At 38.8% G+C, this 27,345-nt stretch overlaps 1 protein-coding gene across 1 annotated transcript in view; it reads right to left on the reverse strand.

Annotated features, from left to right (window-relative positions):
* The window catches only part of LOC104621163 (cyclin-dependent kinase 14-like), a 75,887-nt gene that overhangs the window by 29,391 nt on the left and 19,151 nt on the right, over positions 1–27,345 (reverse strand). Inside the window, exon 4 of the mRNA XM_010287578.1 lies at positions 9,284–9,347. Coding sequence (XP_010285880.1) covers positions 9,284–9,347 — 64 coding nt within the window. The remainder of the gene's footprint in view (positions 1–9,283; positions 9,348–27,345) is intronic.

Genomic DNA, 27,345 nt, shown 5'->3' on the forward strand with positions numbered 1-27,345 from the left:
ATCAGAGGCTCCTTGCTTTAAATTCTTTATATGGAAAGAAACCACATATTGATAAAATACAGCTCACATTTTCCTATACAATTTTGTGGTCATGGCTCCAACCAGAGTCTTGTTAACTCTCACGGACAGTATAACTAAATTGGACTACTGTGGTAATTAAGCCCAGCCACATGTATATGCCAGCTCTTAGTACTCTCCTGAATTAATCCTTCTTTAGAGAATAAAAAACAGAATAACACAACCAGCTGATTTTGATTTCAGAGTTGCCAGAACAGAGAAGCTACAACAAACTGTCCTTGAGCTTCTCCATCATGATCCAGTTTTTTAAGTCCTGAACTGTGAAACCACAATATTACGTAGCTATGAACACCAATCTTGCAGTCACAACACAGGCAAAAAAAGAGGTAACTTAACATCCCAACTGTTACCTGAGGGTCTCCTGCTTGTGTCCAATTAATGACAAAACTGGAATTTATTCTCACAATTACATCCCCAAGTTTGATTCTGAGTCACATTTCAGAGCGACCAACTCTCACACACCTCTATGAATGCCTCTGTCCTTTCATACCAGATGGATTTAATACAACCAAATCTAAACCTATGCATATGTGATTGTGACCTACTGCATGATATTACATTTTACGATACTTTCAGGCACATAGCTTTAGTTTTTGTTTTTTAGATGGTCCCATTGATTTGATCAGAGAAACCAGTAATGTCAGTCAGTAGATCCTGACTGTATGCGAGATCCTGAGAACACCACAGAACTACCATGAATGCTCCTCCAAAAAAGAAATCTTTGCCTGACAACATTACGAAAGGCAGCAGCACAGACGATCCAAATCTAGGTCCAATCTTGTGGAAGAAACCCCATGTAGTGAAAACTCACCACCTCTCCCTCAGAACTGGATGGCAAACAGACACATGTGAGAATTTCACACAGACACTCACATCATCACCCACCCACACAACCATCCTCCAGCGCATGCAAGCCACTGTCAAGACCGTGAGGCACACCATCTTGCTCACTCTTACCAGCATGGAAATTAAAGAAACCTGAAAAACTGTACATTTACAGATCAAGATTTGATCTCAGATGTATTTTGAATTTTTATAGTTCAACTTGTGATTATATACACTAGAATTCAAATCTTTTCAGATTATTATTATTAAGTGTGCTTATTTTGAATAAAAACACTGGAAGACTGACATACTAAGCTCATCTGAAATTTAAAATAAAAAGCGTAATTTTCATTTCCTTTACGCAAACACTTAAATATTTGCAAATCTTTTGGGAACAAATTAGGGAAACAAAATTTGATCCTCTGCATTTTTATCCCAAATATACAGTCATCATCCTCACTAGCAACCATGTCTCACTGTTAAAGATCTAGCTTTTCACATGGGTGCTGTATTTCACTAGTCAAAGGTGATTTTTGCTTATGTGAAACAAAAGAAGGAAGAGATTTTTGGTATTGTTTAAATCCCACAGCACATGAAAGTGTTTACCATTTGCTTCTTACACAGCCAAGTTAGCCAAATCTTGATTAAGTGGTACATTCACAATCAAATACTGTGTAACGAGATCTCTACATAGGACTGCATAAATAAGACCAAACATACAGTACTCGTATTCCTTACTGGAAAGAAGTACCAACTGCAAGATCTTCCTGTAGCATACCGTTTACTCTTAAGATTTTAAAAGAGCATAGAAAAGGAGTGGGCCAACGTATTACATCCACGCCTTCATAAGCCCAGCCTCGGCGCCACGATTCGCCGTTCTGCTGGGCACCTAACACGACCCACTCAGATGCTGGGTGGCACAGGTACACAAACGTTCTTCCAGCAGTAAATTGATTTGAGTTGCTCTTTGCTTCAGACCTTGCAGCACAGCTTACTCAATGCCAAGGAAGTTTTTACAACTGTGCCACATGAATAGTAGCATCCACAAAGCTATTGGAATAGCAAGTGCAAAATAGAAGCAGAAGTGAGCAACCATAGGGAAGAGAGGGAGGAAATTCCTCCGGCTGGTTGATTTGGCAAACCTGAGGCATCAAAAAAATTGTGTTCCTAAAACAACTGCTCCCAAACTGTACTCAGCTTGAAGACTTAGGGTGGAAAAAAACCGTCTGTGCCAGAAATCTCATCTATTATACCCAGCCGTATTAAGTGGTCTTAGAAATGACAGTATTTTTATTTCTGTAAGAAATAGACAGTATTTCTTATTTCTTTCTATTTATTTCCTTTATACAACTGCTCTACAGCTACACTGTTATATATGCATACTCACTTGTGTGCCCACATATATACCTACATGCTCTCCACTGCAAACATCATTATCTGCCTGATAAACACGCTTCATCTGACAGCCCTGCATCAAGGGCAGGTTCAAACAGAAGCGAATTTCAGCAGAACTCACTGGTGAGCTTATTAGCAGACCACTGAAGGAACTGCTGGTCTGCTGTGAGAATTGAAAAAATAAGCACTTGCATTTTAAGTAACATAAAACAAGACGAGGGTTTTTTCTCTTTTATCAGGCAGAAAAACACATGACCTATTATACCTTTGCCACGTTTGCCTTGAAAGGAGCTAGAATAGGCAAGAAAAGCTACATAAGGAATTAGAAGCAGACTACAGTTTGATTTTTTAGCTCCTTTTTAGCACTATTGATAATCAGCTTCTAGTCTAAACCAAAGAACTTAAAATGCAGTTTGACTTCAAGGCATTTTTCATGTTGTTAATCAAAACATGCTGGCTAATATGCATTCCTTGATTAATGTTCTTCTCTATTTAAAACCAAATGTGATTAGCTTAAATGCAAATATTTAAACATCACCATAATTAATATTTTGAAAAGTCTAACACACGATTTCTTTAAACAGGTTTTCTTCACATTTAAATAAAAAGTCTAAAGTGACTAACACTGTATTGTGATATGTAAGACTCATATGATATTTTTGTTAAAGATTCCATCCTAAAAATATTTAAATTATGCTAGCTACAGATATAAAGACAAGCATCCATGCTGACAAGCAAAATTTTCAAGCACTATTTGCAGCACTAATGTGCAATTATAGTTTTTACTGAAGTCCATACACAACTGGAGTTAATTGTAATACTGAGTTAAACTTTGCTTTTTTGTATGCCAAATGTCTTGAGAAAAATTACTTCAATTCCCCACCCACTCCCCTCTCCTCTCCTCCCCTCCCACCCCCTGCAAAAGCACCTGCGTTAGCAGAGTACAGGCTCTGTGAAGAGGATGCTGTTTTCTACATTCTCTAGTGAGCATGAATAGAAAATGTAATTTCAATAGTCAGCATTGTCTAAAGCCCTGGGCTTTTATAGCAAATGGCTCCACCTTCTAACAGGGCTCACCCTGGCTCCCTTGCATATATAGCAGTTACTTTAACTTTTCCGTTTCGTGCAATTTTGTTTAAAGAATGGTAAAAACACTGACAACTCCGCTTCCCTTGGGTTATGGATACCAGAGACTTGAGGAAACACCGAATATTAAAGAAAAGGGGGGGAAATTTGAAATTAATTCTCTTTTAAAGCTCCCTCTCCTTCCTTTCTTCAAGTACTCAAATTCCTGAAGACTACATCTACACCAGTAAGTTAATTGTGCTTGGGACAGTTGTCTGGCTGAGACACCATCACCGTCCTGTGTCCATAGAACGGCAGCACCCCTTCCACCGCCGTCCCACAATACTTCTTACTGGGAGTGGTCCCCAGCCCACACGAACTCCCAAACCATGCCCAGGAATTACATACTTGGAAGTACTAGTTGTCATGAGCTAAAGGCCTGACAGAGGCTGCTCTAACAGTTTAAGAGCAGAGACTCCCACATTGCCTAGGAACATTCCCTGGCATCAGTGTAGATGTAAACAACCAAGATATTGATTCAGCGTGTAATGAATTCTTGACAGGCTTTGGGGAAACTCTACAGGAAAAACTGTTATGAAAGTTTGAAAAGCCATATGTCCTTATATACAGTATTTCCATGGGTTTGTGCCAAAGGAGTTTAGTCTCTCAGACCAGCCCTAGTCTAAATGAAGACTTAATCCTTTGAAAAAACTTGGCTATCAATCCGCTGTTAAGATGCAGGTAGGCAGATCATATTTCTAAACTAAATCTGTATTTATTGATCACCTGGGAAGCAAAGAAGAATTCCCGAGTCAGAACACCAGCTCTGCAGTGGTTTTGCCAGTCACAGACTAGGGATTTTTTAATAAATCCATGAAATACCTGTCAGTCTCTGGCAGACTCTGTGTTATGCAGCATTTCCTATGAATGCTGTTTTCTCCCTCTAGTTTCTTTTTATCTTCTACTTTCTCCTTAAGGAGGGTCTCTTTCTTTTAACTCTTTTCATCCTGACTTTAGGGATTCTCTTTTAAAAACCAGTGCTCAGTAGATGTTTCTACTGTCTCATAAAGGCATGTTTTCAGGTGTATTATTTTATATTATATCTGATCGTGAGGTTCAGGCTCCCACACCATCAGCCCAAAATTAAATATTTAACTGTCTTTCACATTTTCCTAAGAAAACTGATGCACGTTGAACATTACAAAGCATTTTTACATTTTCTCCACCTGCCTAACAAGGAAGATCTACTTTTTCTTGACCATCACCATCTCTTCATGGCCACCATCACTTCATTTATCTTCTGTTGTTACCATATATTACCTCTCCCACTCTGCTCAGTGACAGTACCTTCTGATAAATTTCTATTTAACTTCCCAGGATGGATGTTACGCAGCATCATTCCCAAACACTAATTGACAATGTAGAAAAAGTAAAAACTTGACTTCAGTGTAGCTGTTGATACAAAAGGCTTATCTTGCTCAATTATTTGGAAAAGACTCTGAATCCAGGAGAAATGGCTGGAGAAGAAAAGAAGGTAAGACTCCAAACTAAGAAAAATGGGAGATTTAGTGGCAATGGAGAGAATAATACACAAAAATCAGGAAGACTCAGACACAAGACTGGTAAGGAAGCAGCTTGCTTTGGAATACTGCTTCATCTCCACTCATGCAGATGAGACATAGCAGATGCCTGCTTTCATTTTGTTCTTGGAGACACTGGTCCAGTGATACGATTGGTGGTTGGATCTGTTTTAGTGCAGCAAATCTACATATTTCTTCAAGTATTGTAACAAAAGAATAAACAGTGAAAACACGTTGCCCAAGTCATGTGTCAGAGGGTCATGTTCATCATTTACAGCATCTCTGTCCAATAACCTGTAAGATGGGGCTTCTAAGCTGGATGAAACCTCAAGATTTTATTGAAACAACAACTAACACTTCTTCATAATTTTCTCAAACTGCCTTCATATTTGAGGGCAGATAATTTACTTTCACAGTGATCCAGAATGGCTGCGTTTCTTTGGTGATATGTGAGTACAGGAAGACCCACTCAAGATTATAGCAGTCATAACAGCTTCAAAGTGAATTCAAGGTAACCCAAAGTTACTGAAACATTTCTGAAGTATTTCAGGATTTTCAAATGCATTAGATTATCCTTAAGTAATGTACTAAGCAGGACATTTGTGCATGTGTGCACAGGTGCAAACACAAACTGAGAGGACCGAGGCTGAGGCACAGAGAAAGCTCAAAGACCAGGCCAACTTTTAGCTTTAAATACCTCCCATATTACTTAGAGTGTTTGTAAGATAGAAAGTAATCAAAGATCTCAAAGCAGGCAGATAAAATACAAGTTGTTTTCTGACTTTATAAATGGCAAAAAAAATTATGATCGTTTTATTGTCACAATTACAGGCTGTTAAAATCACTGAGGTTAGGGGTTTAGATGATGTAGAGCCACCCACAGCTAGCCTTAGGAACACATTTCTCATTCAGCCTCAGAAATGTTCCTGCATATTAAGATGTCAGAGATCATCGTTGTTTATGCACTGGCTGCTTTCCATAATAATCAGACCCTTGGCCACTCCGGTAGAGAAGAGACTAATGCCATGTTTTTCAGACATGTTTCTCCTAGTAAACTGTGATTAGCTCTCTGCAGCACAGGACTGTGCCCTATCAAATCACAGCATGAAAATTTATTTAAGTCTGTATGCAAACAAGAAATACAATGAAATTTTGTTTCTATTCTCAATAGTCTTCCCAACTCCACAGGCATTTAATGTGCCCAGCATTTTTTTAACTACAATAACTATTTATTAGTGATACTTTCTGTTCAAATCCCATTGTTTTACACTTACAGAACTCAGTTTACAGCGTTAAAGCCTTGCCTGAGTGGATGTTGAAATTTTCATCATCAGTGCTCTCTGCACTTCTCAATTTATCACACTTACCGTTTGCAGCTATCTGTCTTAAAACTCACAAAGACAGGCAAAGCACAGAAGTTACTTAACCCCATATCATCTATATTTAAATGCAGTAATTTCACAAATCTTAAAGAATAATGGAAATGGTTCAGACTTGGCAAGACATTTCATGTTCTCTCTTGCATTCCTCTGCTAAAGAAAGGAAAAGATTAAGTCACCTTAAATGTATTATTAAAGCATTAACCTCCATTTTTGTGCCAAAGAAGTCAGTTGGGAAAGAAGAGTCTTTCCATCCCGTACACTGAGGAAATCTTTAGCGTGTAACAACAATTTCAGACCAACAGGGAGGGGAGCATGGCTGGCTGAGCACCTGTGGAAGGCAACAATGCAGTTTTGCCACAGCCAGAAAACTTTTGTGCACAGAATGGCATGAAGGAGAGCATTTTTTAAGAAGCAACAGAGAACCTGGTATCCGTGACCAAACAGTTCCAATGACCCTAATGGCATGAGCAAATAGTGTAATTCAGCCCAGCCCACAGGTCAGAGCACTTTGTGCAGAGCATTATATGCTGGTACACCAGTATGATCCTTGAGGTTGTGTGTTTTGTTGCTCTAACCATTCCACACTTTACCAGCATAAAGTTCAATTACTCAGTTTTGGGGTACGTAAAAGACAAGTTTCGGTTGTCCAGTTAGATTACGCTTCCTATTCCTATTGCATTCCTATGGTTCCTTATAGCAAATAAGGAACCATAAAACAAACAAAAAAAAACTTTTACCATGGCGAGGAAGGATATAGGGTGGCACAAAGGGAGTGCAGAACATAGTATGTGTACAGAAGAGGGCTTTTTCCTTTGGAGTGCTCTCAGACCTCCACGGTGTACGGGAATTAAGGAGCTCAGTGCTTTGCATTAAGAGGCCATAGGAAGATTAAGTAATTGCCAGCAAGAATAGTAATGACTCTGACTTGCAAATCTGCATACTTCACAGATGTGGAAAGGATCTGAGAGAAAAAAGACCACACCATGCAGAAATGGTGAAAATACCAAGTGACCATTTTCTGTCTTGGAGGCGTCTTTCCTCCTGTCCCCATTCTGTGTTTATATAAATATTATGTATTCACAGCTGACAAAATCCATAGTCTGGGATGGAGAAAATAAAAGCAAGTCTAACACAATGCCTGTATAAAAATTAGATTTAATGAAATGCCTATTGTGGATTTATTTCCTGATGTTCTTCTGTGGTAATAAACCCACATCCCTTAACACACTTGGAAGTGAAACAGAAAAATGAAACCAGGGAATTTCTTGGCTGCCATCTACTGTTCAAAACTTTTCTGTATCACACAGAAGAATAAAAACAAGAACAAACCCGAAGACTGCTCGCTGACATCTCCAGGTTTTCTCCTCCTCTTTACTATTCTTGGATAAAAACAATGTCTTTGGACTGCTGTTAAAAACCACTGTAATGATTCTGTGTATGTTCTCACCTTTTAATTGCTAACAAGAATGAGAAACACAAAAGCTTGTAAACTTAATGACACACTGATTTAGGGAAGAACACTGTAGTATTTTTAGTATTTCAGTGAAAAACTGTACTTTTTAAAAAAGCTCTACTAATTCACTATGGAGCACTAGAGAGCGATTTCACTATACAGCAATAAGATAGCACTGGGACAGAGACTGAAAAGCAATGTGCAAGAAAGCTGTCTGCTTTCCCTCTTCTCAAGGCTTTGTGTCACTATCAGGGTAAGCCCCACAATGTATTTGTTTCTCTTGCTCTCTTATTTTGAGCTCTGCCTACATCTCATTGTCCGTTTCAACTCCTCTGCTCCACCTCCCGTGTCTTTGCTGCCCCAAAGAAGCCACTATGATCCTGCAGATCCGACGAATAAGACAGGCTGGAATGAAAAGGGAAAGAACTTCTTCATCTCCAACCTACAAGACGGCTTGGAAATCAGGTTTAAATGACAGAGGATGCCACTGTTTATGACTAAAGCTGAAGGAACTATCATCTGCAGTAAAGGAAAACCAGGAGTTTAAGTGAGAGACCTTAGGCCTGCAAGAATATCTGAAGTCAGTTTTGTCACTCACTTCCAGACTTTAGTCACATGGTTATAAATTTAAAACTCATCCTAGTAAAATATACTGGGAGCCAATTAAGTGCTTCATCTGAATGCACCTACTAACCTTCTCTTTACCCTCTAGTCCACACTCATTCACAGCAGCTCCAACAAGTTCAGGCTGCCCAGGCCCTGTCCGGTCAGGTTTTGAACAGGATGGAGATGTCAAACCTCTCTGGACAACCAGTTCCAGTATTTCACCAGTCAACATGTCTCCTACTCGTTCACCTGCTTGGCATGTTTAAAACCTAGTATACCTAAGATCCCCACTCAAAGACTATATATACTACCTATATACTCATACATACATTCATAGCATAATGAAGCTGACCATGTACTTCTAGTCTCTAGGGAACAACCCGCTCCCTCTCACACAAACGTATCAGATGGTGAAACAGCTTTTCAAGAATGGTTGTAGAATATGACAACTTCAAGTGCAACGCACATTAAAAAATTGAACCTTTGCAGAAAGGTACTAAGAGATGATCTAGCAGTAACTTCAGCTTTCACAAGTGTTTTCTCTACTCTTTAGTTTCTTTAGTATTCCTCAAAGTTCAGGGCAGCCTGTGGAAATGTAATACTAATCAAGAATCAGCCTACCAGCAATCTGAAAAGTACGATACTCGGTGTCTGAGGAATAACATGCAGGTCAGGGCTCATAGTGTAATAAACAGCAGAAAATGCAAAAGAAAGCAAAGCAATTAAACAAAAGAAAAACCCCCACCCTGAGCAAAATAAAAAGCAAGCAGCTAGAAAAAGTGTGTTATGGTTCATGCACTGCATACCAGGTCATTCTGAAGCCTGTGGGCAAGGATGTAGTTATCGGTGTCCCGTATTTCCTGGAAGAGAATTTGGATGAACTTAGTGCTTTGACCTACCTGGTTTGAAATGGGGTAAAGAGTGGACTCCAGGCCATGTATCTTCATTTGGTGTTCCAAGTACCTGTACACAAGAAGAGGGGGTAAAAAAAAAAATTTAAAAATCAGACATTGCTTTAATAGAGAAGACTTTACCACTCATAGCATTGCATAAAGCCACTCCTCCAAAGATCTCAATATACCTTACAACCTAAACTTTAAATAGGTTTAATTTTGGGGGCAAGCAGGGGAAGAAGAGGGTACAAACAGATAAATGATTACCGCAGTTTAGAGGTACCAGCGCAGTCAGTAAAGCATATAACAGCGCTGTGTTTCTGTCAGGTTGCCCATTTAACCAATACATGTTAAAGCTACTTTCCCCATTGACAAGTGTCAAGCTACCTGCATATTTCAGAGCACTGGTGTTACAGAGGCTAGATATTTTAGCTCAGAAATAATTTCAATTCCTGTAAGCTTAAATAAGCTGAACAGATACCTAATAGATGCTAGGACAGATTTGCACAAATGGTGAAGCAGATGACCAAGATCACGGCATGAACAAGAATGCACAGAGAATAGTTGTCATTTTAAATGGATGTAGTATACACAAAAATGTATACACAAAAATAGTCAATTTTTAGGAAATGCAGATTTTATTGACGCACGCATTATGCTTTGTTTCTATTCACTTCAACGCCCTCCTTCTTGTAGTGTAAGTCAGACCAACTTTCAGTAAAGTATTTAACACTTCTCACATGCATCTTACATCATCTGCTTACACAAAAAGTTCACCCTCCGTGTCTTTGGCACAAATAGTAAATAAATTGAGAAAACTGCTGTACTTAGTTCTCCCAAACCTGTTTTTGCTCCATGATGCAAAACTGTCAACCCTTGCTTTAAGTTGAGCCTAGAGGAACACCTGAAGTAGCAGTTCTAGAAATGCACTTCTGAATAAGTTGTGGAGTTTGATATTTTACTAGTGGGATCTTCCTTGTTACAAATTTACACCAGTTTCTAAACAAAATGAAAATGCTAGGGACTGTTTTCAATATTTGCTATAAGCTCAGGCCCTGGCATAAAAGGCTGATATAAGTGAAAGCATTTCACACCAGCCTGGTGCTTGTTTTGCATTGTCATAAATGTACAAAACCCCTTGTCAGCCCTGTCGCTACCTGCACTGCAGATCTTCTGAATAAATCTTTTGGACCTGCATATCTTGAGTCGCTGTGATATTCTGTGGTCACTTACACTTGCACAAAACAAGCACCAAGTTAGTGGGAAAAACTTTGGTCCAAGTATGTGAAGGTTTGTAACACTTCATGGCACGCTACAAGACATCTACTCCCAATCCTTTGGAGCTGAAAAGATTTTTTTATTTTATTTTATTGTGTCTGCTGCAATATACATATGGATTAAGAGCATTAATGGAAGGAGCAATCTAGAATATTTGTTGTACTACTTAAGCTACGTAAGTATTTGTTCATGTTGATAAATTCAAGCTTAAAAATATTCTTAGAAGCAAGACTGGGAAGCTAAACCACAAAAAATTTCTCTTCAACTCTGCCAGAAATTTATTGCATAAAATTTAGAAACTGGCTTAAAATCTTGAGGCAAAACTAAGTGACCTCTTAAATAGATACAATTCTTACCTACAAGCCGTGCTTTAGGACTCTAGGACCTCAAGTTTGTTAAGCAGGTTACAATACTAACATGTTTATAATCTAAGAATATTAATGCAAAGGTCATCTTTCTCCACTATCAAATACAATAACCAAATAGTCCAATTTAGATGTAGTATGACCAGCAGGAGGTGAAAGCAGAGCACCAGAGTGTCAGAGAAACAAAGATGACGGTAGCAGTGCAATTAGACAGTATATATTCATGTGGTTATTTGGCTATGCAAGGTCACTGATTTTATTTGTAAATATTGTTTGTAGGACATTGCTTTTAGTCCTTGTGAAACATGTCCTAATCGGCATTTGAGTAAGATAAAACGGGCCCTGCAACCCTGATTCATCACAACACCCGTACTTATTCCATTAGAGCACAACTCTCTCATTAAACATAGAAGAAGTTAGGAGACACTGTTGACACTATGTCACTAAATCAATTTGCAAATAACTTTCACCCAGCTTCTGTAGTAATCAAACTCCTGGTGCCAAGCACCTCCCAGACCAGCAGAGGGAGCCCGTGGATTAACAACAGGGATTCTTGCCTCTCGGTTTAAATTAAGAAATATGGTCCTCAACTTTACAATGCCTCTTAGCAAATCAAAGGAATATTCTCTCATCAAACGTTATGAATATAAGAAAATTAGCCACATCCTTCCAAATGTATGTTCTTAACTATCTGCTATGTTAGATGAGACATAGGCAGCTAAGGCACTTGTACAGTTGAATATTAAAACCAGATAACAAAATCTGAAACTTCCAGTGCAAGGTACAATATTTATCAGACCAATTTAATGTAGTACTTGGAGCTAAGAAATGGATTATTCTGATTTTCAAAGTAACATCATGTCCAGTAACAGAGGTCTTCGTGGGAGATCACTTTTGTAATGAATCTTATGTCACTCACAACCAATCGTTTCAATAGTTTTCCAACCCATTTCTTTAATATTATTCCAGCACATCTGCTGTTAGAGTGTTTAAGAGCCAGCTACAAACAAGTTCTGTGCACTGTAGTACTCAAATCACCTACAATACTTATACCTTGTGTCAAGGGTAGCAGACAGGTTAAAAACAACTAGGGTTTTCTATAATCTAAATGCTTACCATTTTTAAGGTAGGGACACTTCGTAGTTCAGGCAAGGAGGCAAGACATTGTATTTTAATGCATTGTACAAACACTATAAAGACCATCTTTCTTCCATGCAATTTTTAGCATGCACAATACAGAAATTCACAATATGTGACTATCAATCAACAAACAAGGAGGAGACAGCAGTGAAACAATCGTGGCTTTGGATAAGACGAAACAGCCACAGCCTACAGGTATGTCAACATAAAGAGATTTGTAAGCATCACCTTGCAAGTGATGCTTCTAAGCAGCAAACCACCCCGTTTTGATGAGGTGGGATTAGGCAATCCAAAGCAATGAGTTTTGACACCTGCTATAAACAAAGCAAAGTGGGGTTCATATATAACACCACAGCAGAGAAGGATCTGCCTTGTTTTGTGGCTTACAAAAGAGAATTAAGGGACAAACACAGGAAAGGAAAGCAGAGGAGGAAGGGGGAACCCAAGAGTCTTCTGGTTTTACTCCAAAACACTGTCCCTTAGCAGTTAAGACTGATTATCCAGACCAAATCACTGGCAACATCTTAGTATCTAACTGATTATATTATATATATGAGGGAGCCAGCTGTAGCAAACCACTGGTTACCCAGCCAGGGATGGAGAGCAAGTCTAACCTTACAGCAATGAGTGGAAGTGGAAGATCCAGGAGACACAGCAGCCTAGGACAGCAACTGAACACCAGGAGCTGTTATTTTACGGGTGACTTCCTAGCCCCAACTATCCTTTCACAGCCCACCACGTACTTTTCATCCCAAGCATGCCGCCAGGAGTTCTGTCTCTTTCACTTTTTTTCTTTCAATTCGTGTTCCAAAACCATTAAAATAACTGCCACTGTCATGGCAATCAAGCCCCAACTTAATACTAGAAATAAGCTTTTATTTACCACTGAGAATTACTTGGAAAAAAAAGACTAACTTCTTTGCTTTCTCTGCTGATAATTTGCTTCTCAGTGAAGTAAACATTCAACTTGCATGGTTTGATACCTGTTTTTCTAATTGAATTACTGACACAAGAATAATCTACAATTCTTAAATTTGTAATGGATTTCATGTTTTACAGGGACCAGGATGGTTGTGGTTTCTGTAAAGAAAACTCCAAAACCTACAGGTGTTTTGCTGTTACACACTACACACAATTGTAACATAAAACACCCTGGGCTCTTTTATTCCCTAAAAAATGAGATAAAATGACCTTCTCATTTAAAATGTGCTGTTCAAAATCAGGATCAGATTCTAATGTAATTTGTAGGGTGAGAAATCTATTTATATGAAAATAACAGATTTACAATACGTCAGGGTACTGAGGGCCAAATATCCTTACTGCCAGTTGACATTTTACAGTTTGGCAGAAAGTTACGAAAACAGAAAGATTGCCCAGGAAATGCAACACAAATGCATTAAGGCCTATTGCATTGCTTAATTTTTTAATATAAGAAAAAAAAGTTGTTTGCTTTTTTGCATCTCATTTTACAAAGACTCATCATTCCCCTAATTAACGTGCTCCCTGGTGTCCAAGCAAGTCATTATTTTATGGTGAGCACTACCCACTCTATCAACACAGTCATGTTTTCCTGTATTCTGCTTCAAATGCAAAAACATTGCTTATTACTGTCATGTAATAAGGTCATTCTGGGTAACAATTTGTCCAGAGAAGTCATCTGAATCTCTTGTGAGATGAACAGCAGTGCAAACCTCTCCTGCCAGCTCTTTCCCAAGTGCTGGCATAATTAATAAAGAACAAGCTTTTCCATTTGCACTACAACTTTTGAATATACGAAGCCGTATATTACTGAAATAATGCTTTAACCCTTAGATCTGATGAACCTCCAGAAAGGCGATGGCTTGCACTTCAAGAAGGCAAAGAACATGCAGCCAGTGGTATTATTCAGGGTTTTGTAGCAACAGAGCACAATGAAAAGCAAGATCAGCATGCAAATGAGCTGCCTTTCCTTAGACAACGTTTATGAAAATCAGGCTAAGCAATTTGCTGAATTTTTAACCTTTTTCACATTAGGTCAATCTGATGAATAAACAAAGTTTAGTCAAAAAATGTCAGGAGAGTGAATCTTCTTTTTTCTCCCTCCTTTAATAAAGAGAGGTGTTTGTTGAAAAATACCATAGAATTTTAACTAGGAAAAGTTACAAGCTGTATGTAAAAATGTTTCCTTATTTTATTTTTCCTTGTAAGGATCGTCAAGATTTCTGTTCTGGTCTTCCTATGTGCTGGGTAAAACATACTGTGTTTAGTGAGTTCTTGGCTGTGATGTACCATGGAAGACTATAGCTGTCTGAGGAACTGAACTTAATAAAAAGAGGAAGACAATAAGTACTGCAGAGCCATTTCCAAATCAGTAATCTCTCCCTTTTGAGTGAGATTTGGGAGTTTCAGATGTTCTATTTTTCAACAGAAATTTGCTATATTCTCCCAAAACATAAATTTCTAGTGAAGCTTTCAACTTAGTCAAAAACCTGGAGTCCTCCTCCTTTTTGTCAGAGGAAAGTACGTTACTGCTTTAGATTTGGCTCTTGAGAAGCAGTGCGAGTTCCAAGGTTTTGCTACGGCAGCTCCATCACTCCCAGAGCCACCTCTGAGGATGGAATGTCCCGTCTGGTCTGGTAGAGGAGAAGCTTATGCGATATCTCTCTCTCTCTCACAGTTGGTCCTGGTGCTTAGCCCAGACAATCCAACTATTGCCCCATTCCCCTCCTGAGGATTTGCTGCTAGGTAGATCTTAACCACATCTTCCACATCAGGGAAAGTGCTGTATTACCACCTCATAATGTCGGTGAGCACAAAGTATGTGTAGTAGTGAAGACCAAAGGAGGAACTTCTTCCTTCAGGTTAGCATTTGGTCTTAGTATAATGGGTTAAAAAAAAATATTCAGCAACTATTTGTGTATTATGCATGCTGACTCAGTGTCTGCTGACTGACAACTGCAGCGAGGCTTCCTTCAACTCTCTGCTGGGCGCGATGGATGACAGCTGAGTGTCAAGTTTAATATCCAAAAGACAGAGACGGAAATGAAATTGCCTCAATATCAGTCGTTTCTTCACATCAGGAGCTTGGCAGTTCAGTTTCCATAAGGAACAATAAATCTATCAGTTTCTGTAATGCCCTTACGCATTTGTTAGGCAGAGGCTGAACACATTTTAACTTTGGGAAGGTTATGGGTGTTCCACGAATCCCAGCTGCACTGGAAAAGTCACTTTATTTTTTTCCTACAAAAATGTCTATCAACAATAGACAACATATATACGACAACAATGTATTTATTCAGATTCATGAAAAATAAAGACCATATACCTATTCATTGCCCTTGAGATTTGAAATATTGGAGCCTTACTTCATTAAATGAATGGTAAAAATTATATATAGTTCCTAAACCAGGAATCCACATCAATTCAAATTTAAAACAACTGAAGTGAGACTGTGTGATCAAGGCAGCCTCATCCCACATGGAAAATACTAAAGGCCTTGTTCAGAGCCCTAAAGCTGTATTTTAGTAATGTTTTTTCTTACATAGAAAACTCTTTCTGTATTTTTTCAGTCAACTGTCATCAAAACATCCCTTGATTATTCCCATACAGGTAAGAAAGAAAATACCAGCCAAGTAGAGATGCAACATACTAAGCATACAGAAAACAAAGTAATGTAACTTGTATGATTCTTCTTAACGACAGAAGTCTTTAACAAGAGCCTGTAATTCATTATGGACAAAAATCAGACATCCAAATTCTTAATTTTATGTATAGAACAGGTTGTATTTTTTCTTCCTTATGTCGCTGTAAATGTTATCAAAGTCATTAAAAAGAACCAGCAAAACTTGCAGTGATGGTACATGGTAGAAGGAAAAACAAATGCACCACCACCATTTCATATGCACATTGCTAATGTGTAGCAGAGTATGTTTAATGTGATCTACATTCATTCAGGACATTAAATCAGAAATACAGATTTGAGAGAAAACAAGTCTGGTTAGAAAACAAGCTGTTTGGAGTATTTCTTTTGCAAGTTATTTTGTGAATTATATAATTGTCTTAATAAAAAAAAAGCAGCAAGGTACTAAATTCTTTCAGGAGTTCTAAGAAGTATCTGCTATACAGACAATGAGTACAAGACATAACAGCAACAAAAAAAGAGAGAAGGCATCTCCTCACCAACCCCATAAGCTTGTGTCTGCTGTACGTGAAGTGATGCTGTTTTTTAAAAAAACACAAGCTGCTGAAGCTTATTCACTAAGGTGGAAAAAAGAACCACTAAGAACAGAATGAGGTTCACCTACAGCAAAAGGCTGACTCTTTCAGCTGTCAAATGGAATATCATCATTCCCTTACATGTGGGTAATAAAACCACTTGCTTTTAGCATAAGGAGTGATTTATGATGAAGCTGGCTTTAAAAGCATTTACATAATGTGCCAGTATGGATGAGGGAAGCAAAACATGAAATTAGTATCAACATTCCCACAAAATTTTAGCAACACTCATTAATTAAAAAAAAAAAATAATAATCACATTCAACTAATATTTGTGCTTTAGCTCCGTCAAGGATGAGAAATGAGGTACTTGAAACAGTAAAGGACCCAACTGTTCTTAATATCCTTTCCCCAGAGAGGTGAAATACAAAGAAGTCTTGCCAGGAAAACTTTTTAATATGTCATTTTCCAACCTTACTTGTTGTATATAATTGATATTTGAGTAGCTGCCTGCATTGAAAAGTTAAATTTATCCCAATACTGTTTCTGCGCTGTTTGCGGCACAAGTAAACAAACTCATCGTTTTCTTCATACCCACGGTAATCACAGCTACCTTTTTGAGGGACCCTGGCAGAGACACCACTGCAACTGTGCTAACACAAGGAAGACAACGGGGACTGGAGATTTCATAAACACACTTGTCTGCCTTCGCAGAGCCTGGCTCTACCTACTCTCTCTGCATGTGGAAGTGACAGCTGGGAGGAGGAGGAGGAACAGAGCAGGCATCACCACAGACCCAGCACTGCAGACCATCAGGACAGGATTAAATGGAATCCCCAGCCTTACAACAAAGCACTACCGAGGTTTGATATGCTGGTGGCCTTAACTGCTCAGTCAGGGCAAGAGTTTTGTTTTGGAATACCAAAAAGGATCTACTAAATAGAGACTGCATTTTGAATCACAGAAAGGTCTGTCAATGAGATGAGTTTTAGAAACCATCTCTGTCCATAATCTAAATTGGAGAGAGAACAAAACCAGAGTCATTTAATCTAAATTTCACAATGAGAAAAAAGCAAGTGTGAAACAACTTGTGCTGGGCTGGATCCTTTTCCTACAAGTAATCAGTACATCTCATCACAAAAACTTACTTTAGTAACTTACAACTTTCATAAAGGTTCACATGGTGGAAGAAGCTGGTTTTTTATTTAGTGATTCTTACCAAAACATTTCTGTGAATGAGACTACTGCTAAAAACACTAAAAAAACAGGATTTTACGAACACATTTTGAAAACAGTGGCTTATGCTGTTGAGAGAGGATGTGCAATTAGCAGCGAAAGGAAAAAAGGCAAACTCCTGACAAAGACTACGCTTCCCTCAAACCAGTGCAACCATGCAACACTTTAGCCAAATTACAAGTTAATTAAAAAGCGTAGTACATGCTGAAAGGAGACACTGCTTAGCTCCAAAGTGAAAAGAGGGCTCCTTGGTGGGGGATGCTCTATGCCGAAGTGGCTAAAGCAGCAGAACTGAGAACCTGTCCTTCCAGCTTTCCCAGCCACCTGTGCTGAAGAGTCTCCTTCCATCAGCAAACAATCCCATCATCAGAATAAAAAAATCTTGACATTAAACTAGATTTAGTGTCTCTGATACCTGCTTTGGAGCTGCAGAAACTATAAAACACCTCAACAGGATAAAACTGACATTTATTAAGAAGAGAAGAGAATTTGAAAGCTTTTGTAGACCTCAAAGCTGTGGATTGGGAAGAGACCGGGAAGAAAACTCATACAGAATACTAACAGCTGGCCTCAATAGATTTCTCTCTCCTTCCTCCAAGGAGGCAAGTTTGCTCTTCTGGCGTTGCCAGAGCTTGTGAGCTCTCAATAACCTTGCAGAGAGGGAAAGAATTCACCAAGGAAGATCTTGGTGTCAATACATATGGAAGAAGCACCTGCTGCTGATTTCTGTGTTGGAAGGTCTCTTCCTTACCATTTGAGAACAAACAGAATGGTTTTCTTCACTGCAAAGGAGAAGGAAGACAGCAATTTTCTGTCAGAAGGTCCCCCTGGCTCACAAGTCATGCTTGTTTACATACCTTTTAAAATCTGCTCTGATTTACTCCATACAGAATGCTATATACTCTGCATTTCAGATTTTCTATCCTGTTTGTGTTGTAAAGCCTTTGGAATAAGCCACCCAAACAGACAGTCCTCCTCAAATATGCTCATTAAAGACTTATTTCAAGTTTTTTTTACTGACTTTTTTCTTCAAACTGAAAAAGGGAGGGGAAAAAAAAAAAGCCAAAAGCCTGTGGGAGGCTTTTATGAAATGTACTTCCACAAGCCCTGCTGTGCTGGCTCAGCAGCTGGCTCATTTGAACTCCAGGTATGCACTACACAGGGCTTTTTTGGAAACACTGGCTTATTGGAAAAGCAATGCTGCTTTTGGATCATAAAGCTGGCTTTATGATCTTTTTGAAGATCATAAAACTGCCTCAGTTAACACACACAAATTCCTACAGAGTGTCACAGTGTCCAATCTCATTGGCACGGGCAAAGCTACACCATTGCATCAGGGTACTTAAAGGCTTAAAGCTGCCATTCAGCTGGAGAGCTTATTTAAATAATTAACAGACCAAATTTATGCATCTTCCTATGAATCATCAAGGAAATAGCTAGGAAAACATTTTTATTTGAAATAAAATGTTGTTTCTTCACTGTATCACCACTTAACTAAACTGTTTGAACAAACCAGCACATTCGGGATCAAATCCATCCCCCATAAGAACCATCACTGCACCAGGACCTGACTCAATGGTTTTCATAGAAACCAGTTCACATTTTCCCAGGGGAAAATCCCACTCCGAATCAGCGAAGTGCACAGTATTTCTCGGACACTGGAAACCCTTTGTCTCTGGCCTGGTGCCCAGTGCCAACATGTTTGAGGAACGAGTGTGCTTCGTTATGACACCACACCAGGACTAGCTGTTCCTTATGCACAAGGAACAGCATACGCAGAGCACAAGAGAACTCATGACATGTGCTGCTTACGTGACAGAAATACATTTGTGGTGGAAAGGAAAGCTGTTGTACTAAGGCAGACAGAATGCTACAGCTGGGCTAACTGAGCTGCTGAATAGTATAATGAAAATTCTTTTTCCACCTAAAAATCCTGGGGAGGTAACATATACTAAGACCTATATATTAAGCCTGGTGCTCAGCATCACAGAACAGCGTGATACCGGAATCCGATCAGATCATCCAGAAGTCTGCCAGCTCTTTATTTTGCCAACTAAGGTCTTGATCTTGTAATAATCTCAATTTTGAATAGATTCGTGCAGCCACATGGAGCCCAGTGAAGCAGTGGGTATCTTGTCAAGTTTTTTTAAGCAACCATTTGTTCAATCTGCAGTAAATGAAGGCAGCCAGTCATGCTGCCATTTGAAGAATGTGCGAGTCCAGGTGTTACAATATTTCTGAAACAGGGAGGGCATTAATAATGACCTCTGATTGTGTTGGGTATTCGTGGTGGATATAAGAGCATTCTTCCTGGATGTCTAAATATCCTGCTAATTCCTACACTGAACCTTCTCAGAATTCCCAAATCAAATCACTTTTAAAAATATCTAATCTTATCACTAAAAATACATTTCAAGTGATTCAGTTTCAAGGGTGCCTCCTACAACAAACCACAGCATGCTGCTTGGTGTATTTACCCCAAACAGCAGTATTTTGCTGCTAAAAGAGCAAGAGTTTTATACTTCTGACTATCCTTCTGAATCATAGGAACTGAACAAGCAAACAGAATGAAAAACGTCTTTATATAGTATTAGAAATGCTTTTTTTCCTAAAAATGAGGGACATGTCAGCCTAGCTCTGATAGAGAGATGCTGGCTATAAAAGCAGCTGAGACATTTTAAGTGAGGTCAGGGCAGAATCCGAGATACTCATTCTCATCCAGAAGATGGTAAGATCAATGGGGAGGCTGTGGCTGAACAGAACCTGTATTCTCCATTGCAGCATAGTGGGCTAGCACACCTCACTCCAGAGCACTCTGGAAGTTTCCAGTGAACTCTTTGCTAGAGCATCTACCCATTTTCCTGACACCTTCTTTACCAAGTTGGACTTGCAAGCCCAGTAAGAGGGAAGGGTCCATTTTCCTGACACCACAAGGTACATGCCAAATTGTACAGATCAGAAGTGGGTTTTGAAAGACTGCGGAATGTTGAGACGCTCAAATTTTCTGAAAATTGGAAACTGTGTGACATAACCATTTATTGCTCATTTAGCAGCTGTGGCTTTAACAATCAGCTGGCAGGTGGCCTGAGACTTTTCATTTTGCCTATTGAAATGAAGGTGAAAGCAGGTGCCACTCAACTGGAAGAGGCAGCTGCACTCCCAGCTTCAGTGAAGCCATTTGTTTGCTTTAACATTAGTGCACTCAGTAACTTTGCCCGCAACTTCTGAGCTCTCAAAAACACCAGGCAGGAGGGATTAGGTTGTAGTCATCTCCTGTCCCCATTTAAACTTGCTCTAAGCCACGTGCCGGGCAGTTGCAGTGGCAGCCCTTGCTCTTTGCAGCCTCACTTTTGGGCAAAAGGGAACTACTTCCCCGGAGCTGCGGGAACCGTTCCTCTCTATTCACTGGAGAAGGGAGCTGCGAGGACTGGGTAGGATTTAGACAACATACTTCCTACAGCTCCAAAACGAATTGAGGGGGCTTGCACTGAAACAATCAATGATGAAGTGTGAATGAATGAAAGCAAATACTCAAAAGATGAGAGCTGCTTAACACCTGCATATCGCAGTCCACTCTTTTTCAGAAAAACAAAACACCACCACCACCACCACAGAGAGGGAAATGGATAAATAAATGAATAGGATATGTAAATACAGAAAAGAAAATTTGCACAGACACATGACAAAGAGCTTCAGTACCACTAGTAGTCAATAATGATGGAGAGGAAGAGAAAGACTGGAGTTACCGTTTCTTATCCCCCACGCCCAATACATTAAGGTGCACAGAAATTCATGGCCTAAAATATCGATGACACAAAGACTAAAAAATTATGTGGGATCAGGTACAAGAAGAGTAAAATGACTACGTTAATTCTTTAACATGAGCAATGCTGCTATTACAAGGCAAATCATAACATTTCACAGGTAAATTTTAAAGATATCACTGAATTAGTTGAAAGGGAGATGTTATGTCAATGAAACAAGGGTAACTAACTACACAAGTTATGAGAGAGAAAAATCAACCTCTCAACAGTGTAGGCACAGCTGGTCTCTTGGACTATGTGAGGAATGCAGATGAGCAGCACGATGTTATCATTAAGCTAGTTAAAAGGCTGCAAAAGCAACAAAACCATGAAAGCATTATGAAGAATAAGATAATAAAAAGCAAAAGTGGTAGGAAGCTGCACTGAAAGTACATTTTACTGCAAGTAAACGAAGCCCAAAGAAGAGATGACTCTAGTCTAAAGAAACATGTGTTTCACTACCCTTAGTTTTCAGCTACCTCCACTGGTCTGATAAATTATCTTTTTTATGGAATAGGGTACTGCAGGGATTTCATGAAAAGCTCCATAAAACAAACAGAAGAGGATTTGCCCTGGCTACAGTTATTACCCTGCTTTGAACTACTGAGCAGTTGATAAGGTGATAGGATGCAGTGAGGTCAGCAGGACCTCATCTCTACCCCTCCCTTTCCAAGAGAAAGGAGCAATATTAGCACGCTCTAACAAGCCAGTCCAGCAGCACAGCAATGTTATTAACCAAATATCTCAGTCATCAGACCAAAGCAGACTATACCAAAATGCCCCGGATCTCCAACATCCAAATGATTAAAGTCTCTTTTTAAGTAATTAGGGCAACATGTTGCATGGATGCACACTAAGATGCGACATGAAGGATAACTAGTGGATTGACAAAAACCCTGGCTGCGTTCCCTCTGATTTTACTGAAGGGCTAGTTCAGTGATATAAAATTCAAGCAACCTTTGTTTCTCTTCTGAGAAAAGCACAATTACCAGCTACTGTAAAACAATTACATTCAGGATACACAGGGAAAAAACCCCCCACAAACATAATATGTTCTAACATGAAAATTAATTACAATGCAAATAATTCCCTTTTGAAGAAGGGAAGTAACTGCAGAATATTTTCAAATAACTTTAAAAGGAATTGAGCAAGAGTTATTATAAAAACATAAAACCCTCTTTATGACACAGCAAAGTTTAATCAAATAGAAAGTTTACAAGGTCAACTGATTTCTCAGTTGACACCACGGCCATTTGAATCATGCTGTGCCCTGAAAAAGCACTGTGAAGAATTCTCATTACGTTCTCCCAAAACATATTATTAGCGCCCTACAATGTAATCGGAAACAGACCTCAATTGCCAGAAATATGGCTACACAGTGATATACACGTGCACTCTAAAGACAAATAGTGAACAGGGGACATTTTTCTTCCTGTAACTGACAGCTAGAGAATCCAGTTTTGCAAGGAGGCCATAACAAAATGGAGCACCCAGAAGACTGGGGAAGGAAGAACCAAAGCAACAAGAATGAAACATAATATTGTGTACTTCAAAACCTGCTGTATTTATTTCACACTCAAACAATTGAGAACACTTACTGCATTAAGATCCTAGTCAGGTAGTTCTCCTATTCTCAATTCCTGTATAAGACCTCTTTTTTTGGAGATTTTCTTATGAAGTAGAATATATTCCATTTCTGTAATTTTCTTTCTTTCCTTTTCCTACTTACTAGTACTGATTTTGTCCAGTACTTTTCAAGGCAGTTTCAAACTAATGCAGCTTTTTTCCTGTTGGTTATTCTTCTCTTATAATAAACAGACAGTAATAATAAATAAAAAGATTAGAATAAAAATAATCAGGGGAGATGTATTCCTTATTTTCTTTTCTCTGTGCAAGTCACATAAGTAATGGCAACACACAAATAGTGGACAAACAGAAATTGTGTGACAGCATTTTTATATGCACATTTAAAACCCAGACAAAATTATACAAACTTTTCATCATATGTCAAATTAAATACCTAAATTGTTTAACCATAGCCATTTAATGAAGCAGTTGTCCTAATCAAGGTCAATTAATATTAGCCCTTGCAAACTTGAAACCTCTTGAAATCACTAAGCTTATCTGAAAATTTACATATAGCTTATAGAAAGCTACTGAGGATCAGAAGCTTGTGTAAATGGCAGGGATAGCTGAAGACACTCAATCTTATGGCAAGTGCCCAGCATCTTGCTAACTTAACACCTAGTCTAGGGCACTGATTCAGGAAACACTAAAACAGGTATTAAAGTCTACCTTTATTCAAATTAGGCCTATTGCAAATGGTACCTCAGGCATATGCATGGCCTGAAAGGGATCTTTCCCCCAGATACCATGACAGAAAAGTCTATATAGTTTTACCACCTCTTAGGAGAGCAGAAGAAATCAAGTGTTATTCTTGAAGTCTTTCAAGAAACATGTGCAAACAGGTAAGGCATATCAATCTTAGATTCTCATAACGTGTCTCTAGAATGATCATCTAAAACTGCCTCACATTGATTTTTAGACATTTTCAACTTCAAGGATGTTTGAACTTGAGCTACAGATTATAAACAACAAATTTGGCAATCAAGATGCTCTTCAGAAAACCCGCATTTGGCATGTGATGTGCAGTTCAGACACAAGTAGAAAGGGAAGGGGAAAAGAGAAGATTCAAGTGTATTAAACATTGTTCCTTTGTTTACAAAATGGAAAGAGAAAGCAATACGACTATTTGATGCCAAATCATTTATTATCTTCTGTAGTAAATAAAGCCAGCATATCAGAGCAGGTTTATGAATGGGCTTGTGCTTTTATACAGCACAGTATCATCTTGCAGCGTAAGTTTTTGGATAACAGACCAACAATTTTGTTGAATGGACTTCAGCTCCATTTCTAATAGGCACAAAATGTTTCCAACTGTACTGTTCAGTGTCACCTGCATGCAAAAAGGATTGCAATTACAGCTTCATAATACATGTGGACACAGCCTGTAGAGCAAGAGATTTTACATGGGAAAAAAATCTATTTCTATGGTGTATGGGGACAACACGGAAGCTGCCTGCAAAGATGTACACCAGTGTAAGTAAATGGAGCTGCACTGATTTACATCAGCTGAGTCTTAGCACATATTTTCAAAGCATTGCCTGTAACCACCCTCTCGAAGGCCAGAGGCAAGCCTAGAAAAGAAACAATGCTTCTTTATAATTATAGCCCATTTCTCATTCAGCAACTGAAATATGGCAGATACTAAAGAAACATTCCCATGAAAACCACAAAGCCATTGTTTTTCACTGAACCATGTCTTAATTTGTTTTCTTTTCCTGATAGCCAATTACTCTTCACGTTTTGTGCTACCAAGCTGATAATAAGCCAAGCTCTTGCAATCGCAGCCACGCTCAGGGTTTTGCTCAGTATTAGCTGGCTGGATGGGAACGTCTTCTCACAAGCAGATGACACCTATGTGCATCAGGTTGTGTGACTGGTTGGCCTGACATCCAGCCAGCCCTTAAAAGTCAAGGATGGGGTTACAGTTTATTTATCATTTCCTCTCCTCCTGCTACCAGTTGGTAGTTGCGCTGGCAAGTGTCCATCATGTACTGCCAGGTATTTTCATTACTTTAAACATGGATGAATGGAAGGTCATGTGTCCCCTTTTCTAAAAGAAATGCTAACAGATCACAAGATAGAACTTCAGTATTTTTTAAAGCCTCCTTCCCTGACACACATAGGCAATATTCCTCAAGAAAATGTCCTACATTTTTACAAGATTGCTATTTTAAATCCTAGGCCTAGTTTGTTCACCCAATACCATATGAGTTTAATGATACAAGGCAAAGAACAACACAGACTATGGCTACTCAGACATGGTGAGGACTGCAGTTCTTTATAAGACACAAACTACCATCAAATACCTGTGCCCTGTTATAATACAAAAAGACTACACATGCAGTGATACAGAAGACAATATAATGCAGTCAGAGAACTAAAATTGAGCTGAAACTCCTTAAAAAGAACTCTTAAAGAATCCAAAATCCTTTACAAAGCATGAATACATAGAAGATTTACTTTGTTTTTTAAAGATCATTTTAAAGGTTAATTCACCTCATACTCACCTAGGTTAGAATTACTTTCATTTGAAGTTTGGCATAGGACATAAAACCCAGAAAAGGAACCTTGTAAAAGTGGTATCAGTGCAAAACCTGCGGGCAACTGCAGTATAATACTAAGTAGGTGCTAACAACTTCAAAGAGAAGATCCACTGGTAGAGAAGCCTGCTATTTATTTAATTAATTTCTGTGGTGTTGAAGTGAAGTATTTTGCATGTTGCTATAATAAAGCAAAGCAGAGGTGAATTGATTAGCAGGATATGATACATTGCACTTACTCTCCTTACATGCTGGGTTATAAAAGACAGAACTCAGCAGTCAGGTTTCTACTTTAATTAGAGTTTCAAAAAAACCCCTCATTTTCCGCATGAGGTCATTGGTGGGAGGAAAATAGAGATGGGGGGAAAACATAAGCTGTTTATAGAAAACTTTCCCCCTCTAAGACAGAACTATCTATTTTACAATGATAAAGACTTCTGCTCCAACCAGATTCATCATCTGCAACATCTAAGGCACCATACATACCATGCCTACACAAAATCTCAGCTCAGGTCTATCCTCACAAATACATCTATTCATGAGAGATGAACAAGTGTTTCAGAGCCAAAGTATTTGCCAAGTGACAGAAAAACATGTATTGAATACTGAAACAGGAAAAAAAGACCAGTAAATTTGACTAAACACAGGTGAACGTCAAACCCAAATAGTTAAAAGTACTCCTCCCTTGTGTTTAGCATTGCTAGCTTCCCAAAAGATGTCATTAACACAACATACCAGAAATCACAGTTCCTTTGGGTCCATCATAAGCTTAAATGAAACTGAGGCCTGTTAAAATGTATTATTTCAAGCTTTAGAGGATGTCAATGACATGAAGCAAACCTTCAGATACAGAACCACAGGGAGAAAGTTCCACAGCTTCACAAATGCCTGTCAACAATAGAGTCATGGAGGAAACACTACTAGCCTGCATTACATCATACAAGACATTTCAGGCATGTAGTCACGCATCTATGTATGCATCTCGATATAAAAGAAAAAAATATTGCTAGCCTTTTAAATCTTCAATAACAGAAGTAACACTTCTATTACTACTTAAAAAAAAACGCCATTTTTCATAGCTACCTGAAACCGCAAACTCTTGCAAGTCTTTGCTGTCCAGCTCCATGCAGAAAAGTAGCATTTCTGGCATTGCCCTTTGACATGCCAGGCTGCGGGCCTTAACAAATAGATATTCTTCTCTTTTAATTACTTTTTAGTCCTGTGCATTATGGCACCCAACAGAGCAATAGCATCTCATACCAGAGAGGAGTCCTCAGCTTTCTGCGATATGTGTGTCAGGAAAGATAGAAGCTTCTGGCTGCAAACTCCCACTCCCACTGTGCCACGTTACCTGCAGCGTGAGGCTCCTGTGGTGTGTATGCAACCCGCAACCATATTTGCAGAATGAATGTCCATTTACAGATAAAACAGCATTTAAATGCCATTGTTCTGCCTGTGCAGAGATCTACAAAGTATCAGGGGAACTCTTTGTACATTATTCTTGAAGTGAAATGTAATTTTCAGTATAGTTGGCACCAAGACTAAAGTTCAGCCAACGCACAGATTATTCCCTTATTGGGAAGGCTTCGGAGCCTGGGAGGAAAATTCACTTTGATCTACAGTGGCTCTCAGAAACCTCAAGTAAAGTGGAAACGACAGAAATACCCTCCCACTTAAAAATTCTCTCCAGAAGAAAAATTAAGCTACAGGGCTAGCTTGAAGGCATTTGGTGCAGCTTTTACTTCTAGACATAATTAAAGCTTATTTACAATGGCAGGTTCTCCTTGATACAAAAAAACCTCAAAGTTTGTGTCCTGAGAAATATATGCTAACAAATGATCAACAAGAATAAAATACTGATAAAGTTCTTAGCTACTCCCTATCAG

Source organism: Phaethon lepturus, unplaced genomic scaffold (genome assembly GCF_000687285.1).
Source record: "Phaethon lepturus isolate BGI_N335 unplaced genomic scaffold, ASM68728v1 scaffold2225, whole genome shotgun sequence".
NCBI lineage: Eukaryota > Metazoa > Chordata > Aves > Phaethontiformes > Phaethontidae > Phaethon > Phaethon lepturus.